Source organism: Hoplias malabaricus, chromosome 14 (assembly GCF_029633855.1).
Source record: "Hoplias malabaricus isolate fHopMal1 chromosome 14, fHopMal1.hap1, whole genome shotgun sequence".
In the NCBI taxonomy this organism is placed as follows: Eukaryota; Metazoa; Chordata; class Actinopteri; order Characiformes; family Erythrinidae; genus Hoplias; species Hoplias malabaricus.
In genome coordinates this window covers 29,525,739-29,535,353 of record NC_089813.1, presented here as the reverse complement: position 1 = coordinate 29,535,353, position 9,615 = coordinate 29,525,739, and the positions used below count along the sequence as shown (strand labels likewise).

At 35.8% G+C, this 9,615-nt stretch overlaps 1 protein-coding gene across 1 annotated transcript; it reads left to right on the top strand.

Annotated features, from left to right (window-relative positions):
* The first annotated feature begins 4,268 nt into the window (after positions 1-4,268).
* On the top strand, positions 4,269-9,243 carry taf10 (TAF10 RNA polymerase II, TATA box binding protein (TBP)-associated factor). Its single transcript, XM_066644219.1, has 5 exons — positions 4,269-4,637; positions 6,273-6,430; positions 6,515-6,579; positions 7,835-7,949; positions 8,352-9,243. Exons 1-5 carry the CDS (start codon positions 4,475-4,477, stop codon positions 8,439-8,441), a joined length of 591 nt encoding a protein of 196 aa, XP_066500316.1. The 5' UTR covers positions 4,269-4,474; the 3' UTR covers positions 8,442-9,243.
* Positions 9,244-9,615: the final 372 nt, after the last annotated feature.

Genomic DNA, 9,615 nt, shown 5'->3' with positions numbered 1-9,615 from the left:
TGATGTCTTGACAATCTTCCCCTTGAATAGTTCACTGTAAAGTCAGGTATTGTTGCTTCCTGTCACTTCTGTTAAGTATGACCTGTCTTTTCTGGCATGGTTCACACGTAAGCAGCATAGTATTATCCTAGTTCTTGTTTTGGTCATCATCATGGAACTTTAGCTGATGAGTAATTGCCATACAAATAATTGCAAATATAAAATTTATTGTTCAGGGCATGCATTGCAAAATTGAATACAAAACTAAGGCTAATGGACTGGGAGTGGAGAAGATCAATGATATGAGTCATATCAGCACAACATTTGATATTATATATTTTCATGTGGCTGCCCTCTAAATACTTAATAGGATTAGTTATTACTTTGATATTTTGTTGTTTCTCGCAGCCTGATTTAATGCACATGCATTGGCCTCATCCCAACAGCCGATGCACCAGGTACCAACTGTAAATATTACAGCAGTCATAAATAATGAATTAATTACAATCAGTTTATGTATTATTTGTGACAGGCCTAACTGTTCATATTTATTATGGCTATACAATTGTTTGACCACCTAATCCCATTGTGATTTGCATAAAGCAAATGTGTTTTCCTACATATTTTGTCATGATGGTATTTGCTAATAACATCCAGCACTTGATATTCACCTGTGTTCTATTTCTGCTGGGGCTGCGTACTCAGGCCAAAAGTCTAGGAGACTATTTTGCTGGTCATCTATGCTAAGTGCTCTCCTGTTGTGTATGTGTATGTAATTGTGTATCTAACCAGTAACTGTGATGTGCTGATGGGGTGGTATGGAATTTGGCAGAGATGGGCATGATCATGAGGAATAAAATCCTGCTCAGTTCAACTGCATGAGAGCTTTAGTGTCAGCTGCCAGTGGAAATGTTCTTGATGCTTCTCTTGTAATGTTTTGTGGCAAAATGAAAGCAGGTGCTGGCATGAATCTATCAGTTTGTTCACCTCTCAGCAGCCCCATTTAGACTATCATTTGTACACTTTAATACTATGGCAAAGTTAAGATAAATGTTTTAATGCTAGCTGTTGCCTTACTCAAATCAGAAAGAAAGGTCTTGCTTCCTTGTAAAGGCACAGTGCATGTGGTGCAACATCTAAATGGCAACTTGGTTTGAATGATGTTTTGTTGCAAATAATACAAAGTACTTTAATATGGGGAAAATGCCGAGCTGCTCATAGTACCATTGAGCTTCCAAATTAATGGTTAAAAAAATAAATAATTACTAGAGAAAACTCATGCAACTGGCAGCACACAACAGCACAGGCAACTAAGAAATGTACAAAGAATATAATATTTTTTCATGGAATAAACTTAAGATGCTTTTAGTTTTGTATTGTAAGGGGTGTCGTGAAAAGAAAACATTATTTTCTTGAAATGGGCTTCATCCACATTTAGTTTCCCTGTAGAAATATAGCTGTGGATATGACCTGTCCCTCGCGTTCTCGAGTTCTGTGATAATTCTTAGTGGGTGTTTCTTTTTAATTTTTGGAAATGTGGACTCTTGCTATGCATAATGTTGTATTAATAAAGTGTCCAGTACAGTATTTTCTGTATTGGGGAAAACAAATAATGATGCATGAAACCGTTTTAAACTCTTTATTTTTTTTTTTAGCTTCATCTATTTTTATCTTGTTTTTTTTCCCTTTGTAACCAGGTGATCTTCAAATTAAATATGCAGTGGATATTGGGGGACAAATGTTGGAGTGTATAATGGCTATTGCCAAAATGTGAAATATTAAGCAAACGAGGGATACAGACTACACAAATGCCAGTGAAACAACTTAATGTACTTATCCTGTCACTCTTCACTCGACTGCAGTATTATGGAATCTGTTGATTCACTTGAGAATTTGGAGCAGCCTCTGTTTATCTGTTTAACTGAAACTGTAGCCAAAATAATGGATTTCACAAGGCATTCCATCATTTACTGTTTTCGAATAGAAAACATTGTCTCTGTGTCCATAGCTTAAAAATTCCTGTTAGTAGAGGATTGCTTTAACCTTATCCTGTTTAAATGTTCCTCTTTTATGCGTTTCACATTATGAGCATTTACCAGGATCTAGAGTCAGTGCTTTCTGATTTCACCATTTTTCTAAACTCAAACTTTCCTGCAAGGAGCCTAAATCCTGTAATGTTCCTTGATATAATGTTTTTATAGTCTCTCTCTCTCTCTCTCTCTCTCTCTCTCTCTCTCTCTCACACACACACACACACACACAACTCTGTGCCAAATGTTTTAGCTGCTTTCAGTTCTTTTTTTGCACATTCAAACAACCTGTTGAAACCTCATTTGTTCAGTTATGACCTAAGAGCAGGAAGAACAGAAAAATATGCTCTGCATGTGGCCCCCATTGTTTTTGTTAATCCAAGCGATATTTCTTATCAGGTTAATCCAGGACAGTCTTCTTGGACTCCTGTCAGTTCACAAATGTGTTCTGCTTTGGCATTTGTGTCATGTAAGTAGGGTAAATGTGGACTGCTGTTGTCACCGGGCACTGGTCAGGGTACCTGTGGCCGGTTGTTTAGAACTACAGAACTCAGTCCTTAGAAATGCTCACAAATAACAATTATCATAAGATCCTAGTATCTTTATTTTTTTCCCTTTAGCAAACAATCATAACTTTGTCATTCCTGGGACTTGAAAAGGGTTTTTACATTGTTTGTTTGTCAGTTGGTGGTGTTGGTTTCATTCTTGTGTAGGCTTATAATTATGTGGCTAACGTCGTATTTTTTGTATAATTCCTATGGCAATAAAGCATTTCATGTTCAATTTCTCCTGTGTGTATTATGTAGTCATTTAAGAATTTTTTGCTTATTCTATTTGAGCTTTTGAACTGCTGGACTTAAATCCATAAATCAAAATAGTTTATTTATGAAATTTCATGGAATTACATGTTTATATAAAAACATCACATATATAACATAGAGCTGATTCAACAGCTTGAAAGGAAAAAAAAATATTTCAGCAAGTATTTTCTCATTCTCAAAATAATGGAACAAATATCTGGATTTCATGAATTCTGGAACATTCAAAAATCAGAGATCATTTTAATAAACATATTACAGTTCTTTTGCCTGATGTCATTATTAGCCTAAATCTGAGCCACTCTTAGTTTTACATTTTATCTTAAACTTGACAAGATTATTTTTCCCTTAAACATTTCTCAGGGTCGATAAATAAATAAAATAATAATAATGAAAAAAAAACCTGTAAACTTTGTTCTTCAGGATTTTGAGTGTTATACAAATTTATTGTTACTTGTGATTCATAAAATGTCAATGAAATAAAGGACCTTTATGATTAAAATAAAGTATATCAGCACTAATGGACTGTTTACTATTTTTACTTTATTATATAGTCTTATACAATGTAAGATTTAAAAAACACACAAACATTGTGCACAGAAATATATTCTCCAACTATTTTTATTTATTTATTTATTTATTTATTTATTTTAATTATTTTTATTCAGGAAGCGAAAACAAAGCAACATTTAAAATGTTACTCCACCATCCACAGGCGCCAGAGTGGAACTGCAGCTACAGTTTAAAGCTGAGATGCCGAGGCGACTTCAACAGAGCCGGTGTTACACTGAATTCTGTGACCATCCAGTTCTGTGACTCTAGAGGGCGCTACTTAACATGCCTAGGTAGCGAATTCTGGCCGCTGCCTTCACACAATTTGACGTCAGTGGATCTCCACATAAAGTAATGTAACATTCATGTTTAAGTACATTTATGTAATTAATATTCAGTGGGGTCACAGTCTGCCTATGTCACGACTGTGAAGTAGCGCCCTCTAGTGTCTCAGAACACGACGGTCACAGAATTCGGCCCTGACTTCAGTGTCCAGTGCTAACAGTGCCGCTGTTTGTCAGTTTTTAACACACGAACATTTATCTACGAATTGTTTTAAAACAAAGTATTCACAAGATCACTAGCATTGCTGATGTGAAGTATACGTGTATGCATGCTGTATTTGAAGTATGCTTGTCTTGAACAGCAGGAGATTTTTTAAAATGTCTACTACTTTTCCAGAGAGATCTCTTTAATATAATACTTGTTTTACTATCTGTGTGAGATACATACTGACCTTTATTGTTTTAATTATTGGTTTATATATATATATATATATATATATATATATATATATATATATATATATATATATATATATATATATATATATATATATATCCTTTCTGTAACAGCACCCTGTGATGGGCTTTTATTTTGAAATTTCTTTAGAGGGCGGAGAGACGCAAATAGTAATCCTCAGCGGCTCAGGGTGAAGCAGGCGGACGGTCTTGTGTTTGGAAGGACAGACACCACGGTTTACTCGTGTGAAGTTCTGTGCATTTATTGAACTGCCCTCTGTTTAAGTGTATTCGGTTGTAGACGGTTGTATTGGTGCTTTGTTTCTCGTGTTTTTTCTGAGAGAATATTGTGTTTATGATGAATGCGGATCCTCCTCAGTCCGCAAACAGCGGAGCGGCCTCCAATTCTTCAACATCCGCCAGCAGCAGCAGCAACTGCGTCCCTAACAGTGGAGTTAACGTGAACCTCAGCTCCGCAGTGAGCGCCAGCGGTGTCCCCGCCGCTCCCATCGGCACCGGTATGTTACATTACAGCATTAAACCCATAATGCAAACTCACTCTTACAGCTACTGCAAACTAACCCTTTCAGCCTTTGAGCACGGTTACTGCAAACCTTTACAGATTTTAAACACGGTTTTACTACAAACACAGCTACTACCAAGTCTCTCTCAGTTAAGAACTGGATTGTTCAGTTGGAACGTGCATCCGCTCTTTTTTTTTGGACACTTTGGGCTTAAGTTGTGTAAACAGAGAAATTCAGATTTTTGTGTTATACCTCTGGTCAGTGCCAACCTCCACTGGCTACTTGACGGCTACAGTTGGCTGCCACCTTCTGCTGACAGTTATTTTAAATTTACAGTTGACCTGTACAGCAATCTAAATGTTAAAAACTGAAATGAACTTATTTTGGACAGATTATGCGTAACACAGTTTCAAGGAGGAAAAAAGACCATATCTGGGACAGTTGAAGGTACAGGAGGAAGAGAGCAGCCAACTACAAGAGAGATGGGTCAGAGATCATGATGAAGCTTTTTTGTCATGCTAAAATAAATAATATATATAATAAATAATATTGCGACATACTGGGATATTTTTTGCGAAAACACCATACATTCATGATATATAACAGACAGGCTTGAAATCTGTGGTACAAATTAGTGCTGGGCGATATGACCAAAAAACTCATATCTAAAAGAAATGTTGATATACGATACGATGTTATGAAAACCATAACAAAGTATAATGTCACACTATGAGTGTTTATTTTTAACACCAAAAAAACATGCTGCTTTACACTGAATATTTCGCATTAAGAAACAACTGTCTGCGTCCAAGCTGCTGCTTTTTTTTTTTTTTTTCAGATTTATTTAGTCGGTTCAGTTTTATTGTCATCACAGATGTGTTGAATGAAAAATTAAATGTATTTTCTTTGAGATAAGGTGCAAAACTAAGATTTTTTTTTTTTACATTTATTTTTATTTTTATTTTTTTTAAACCCGTGGCCTGTATCACTAAGCGCTGACACAAAACCAACGTTGTAGGCGGGACCGTGACCCAATTGGCTGCAGCACTAAATGATGGACAGCTAAGTCTGGCTGCTGATTGGCTAAATAAAAGTGATGCCCAATGAGAAGCATTCTCTGTTTAGGAGCCGTGGAGTATCTGCCCCTCCTCTGGCTGAGGGACAGCAGCGTGTCTCAAACAAATCATGGTCTTAACAGCACCCTTTTTTGGAATTAAAGCTTTGCCACTGGTTTCATTTTGGTCCATTGTTGACATTGAAATTGATGTGTACAGTTATCAGAGAAGTAGACCTGAGTGTGTGTGATAAATGTGCTGAGAACTGCTCCAGCGGTATACACGAACAATAGCAGGACAGCGTAGTGTGTGTGTGTCTGTGTCTGTTTGTGTGTGCGAGAGAAAAAAATATATTAGGGGTGGGCGCATGTTTCCTAAACACATATATAAGTTGCTTTTTTTTATTGTTAGTCCAAAATACATTTACTGGAACAAAAAAATCAGGAAACTGATTAAAATATGTTGACAGTAATATTATGATTTGTTCTTGTATCTTGTTCTTTTTTTTTGTAGAAGCGTCTTATTAAATTTGTCATTTGTGTTGTTATTAAATGCCTTTTTACTCTATAAACAGTGCCGACCTCAGCTGCCATGGCAACACCATCTTCAGACTCCTCCGTCTCCAATGGGCTCTATGTACCCACAGGAATTGCCAATGGAGATGTGAAGCCTGTGATTTCCACCACACCACTGGCTGATTTCCTTATGCAGCTGGAAGATTACACTCCTACAGTGAGTTCACAAACACACAACAATAATGACATAAGTGCTTTCTTTTGTTATTTCGCTTGTTGACAACATTTTTTTTTCTGTCAGATCCCAGATGCTGTTACAGGTTATTACCTTAACCGTGCAGGCTTCGAAGCATCAGATCCAAGAATGTAAGTTAAACTCTGCAATAAGTGGCCAGTCCAATAGATTTTGTTAACTGTACAGAGCATTTAATGATCAGCAGCTGATACATTTGTGGTGAACATAAAGACACTGAGAAAAGTTTGCAGTTGTACCATGCTTCATATATATATATATATATATATATATATATACGCACGCGCACACTTTGGTCTGAACCAATGTTTTATTGGTTTGTGTCTGGGGCCTGTGTCTAACATTGGCATGTGGTGAATTTGACAGGTAGCCAGAAATAATGCATGGAAAAAATTTATTTTGTTGCTATTATAATATTATGGCACTAATTTAAAGCGAAAAAACGAAAGCAATATATACATTGAATATATATGATATGTTTACATATTTACCAGCTCCTTATTCACATTTTAGTTCCACCTTAAATAGTTGACTTTGTTCCATTTGCTGATTAAAGCTATGTCCCAAACCACACCTGTCCTCACTTAAACTTCCATACTAATGAGTGCCCTTCTCATGATATGAATGATATACTCTGTGTAGTGTGATATAGTGTGTGGTCTGGTATAAAGCAGTGTTTACTACAATTACACATTGCATAAAAACCACAATTGTTGTGAGACTGGAGAGAGCTGCTTTGTTATTTTTAGACTAATGTATAACTCTAAATGTTAAAATATGCAGACCCACGGAAAAAAAATATTTATATCATATGATGCTCACTGAATATGTGAGTCAGTGTTTTATGATTTCTCTTATTTTGGAGTGAAAAAATCCCCTGTACAAGCCCATCTCTGCTATTTCTACTGAGATGTCTTATTACTCATGAATCAAACACAAATATTTCAGACATTATATAGTAAAATAACATTACTTCACTTAACCAGGTAAAACTAATCCCATCCATTAGGGCTTAAACCTTTATATGGATAACCCAGAAGAAAATATCATGATACACTGCCTCATCTTCCTGCAATTAGTCCAAATGTCTGGACCATCCAAATAAGTGTTTTCACACAGTGCACAAATCCAGTCTGGGTTCAGTTTGATCTAGATCAGAGACCACCTCTTTTGGTCAGACCAAATTTTTGTCCTTTGTTAAATTGGTTTGGACCAAACGAGGTTGGTGCGAATGCACATTAAACTAATGTGTAATACAATAAAAACAATGTCAGAGCGAAACCATGTTCTGTTACTGTTTGAAGAAAAACTTCTTTGAGAGAATTTAGTAACTTTGACATTCCTTTATTTCTGCTTCCACATATTCAGAATCCGTCTGATCTCTTTAGCGGCTCAAAAATTCATCTCGGACATTGCTAATGATGCACTGCAGCACTGTAAAATGAAGGGAACTGCTTCAGGGAGCTCCAGAAACAAAACAAAGGTTTGTGGTATCAGTTTATTTCTGTTTAAACACCAAAGATTCAGCAGGTAGCCAGAATCAACAACTCATTCTCCTTCTGTTTCCCAGCTTGAGTGTTGTCAGTATTTGGTGCAGCAGAGCTTATTTCTTCCAGCAACAGGATTATTGCCTACATTCAAATAGCAATAAAATGAGACTATTTAACCATTAACAAGGTATTGATTCCTGAGCTGTGTGTGTCATTTAACCCCACCCCCCAGACTGAAGTAAGGGGAAGAACGAGAAATTGTGCAAATGGGACCCTGAGTTGAGAAACACAGTTGTAGAATACAGGCAGCTCTTGCAAAATCATAGACGTGAAATGTAAATGTGATGTGCTGCACTGACATTCTACATTTGTTATCTTTCTAATCCTAAAATCAGGATAAGAAGTACACTCTGACAATGGAGGACCTGACCCCAGCTTTATCAGAGTATGGCATCAATGTTAAGAAACCCTACTACTTCACTTAAACAGCTCACGCTCGCTGAAATGAACTGCTGAAATTAACATGGATTATAAGCTCCTGTAAGTGGTGCTCATTCCCTAAAGACATCATTTTTTTTAAACGTATACACCACTGGTCCATGATGGACAGAGAAAATGCTGTTTAGTGCAGCCTGTTTGCTTATTTCATTTGATTTATATTGTATTTTCTTTAAACCATGCATGTATTACTTTACTTGACTATAATCTTCGACAAAAATAAACATGATTTTTTTTTCTCATTGCTTTTTTTAATTTAATTAATATTTGATTGTATATTGTTTTATTTTCATATTTCAAAAATGTCCATATTTACTAAGTTTAAAATATAGTATAGCAATGCATCCAAAACCTTTGACTAGAAAGTTTAATATTTACCTGAAAAGTAATGCCCTGGAATTTGTATTTTGTAAAATTTCGGCTGCTAAAGGCAGTGAGTAAGGCCTAGGTGAGAAACCTGTGACTGGTTTACTGGGAAATTATTTCCATTTCTATTTAATGGTGAATTTCAGTTTTATTATCTATACTTAAGTATGTCTTTTTTTCGCATCTGCTTTGTGACTCAATTTTCCATGCCATAAGAAGACTTTGACCTGCTAATATATTAATAGAGTTGGAAGCAGAGATCACGTTTCACTAACTGTTTATTAACACCAAGTATCAGGCCTAGGACATCATAGGTTTCAAGCCTTGGTCTTCAAAAACAACTGACAGGTTTATTAGTTGTGTATTAGAACATAAGGTCTGTGTGAACACTTTCAACTCTGTATTTATAATAAACCTTTACAAATGTCATCTATGTGATTCAGCTTTGCCAGTCCTATCATTACTCTTAGTAGCTTGGTGTCTACTGTCCTCAAACTCATGATTCAACTCTTTGGGAATTAAACAATTTAATTTATATTTAAGTGCAGTAGGTAATCACAGTCAGTTTTATTAATCCATATTTATGGAAATTTTGCTTAGGCTTGCTGAATTCCTACTATCATTGAAAAAAAAAACACTCTCCAGCATGTTTAAGGAGTTACTCCATTTTTTAAAATATTATACTTGTACATGGTTTGCCAACATTTGATCATAGCTAATTCCAGTCTCCACAACAGATGAAAGGAAACTCTAAAAGTCCCAGAATCAGAGATTGGACTGGAAATAGTTTTGTTT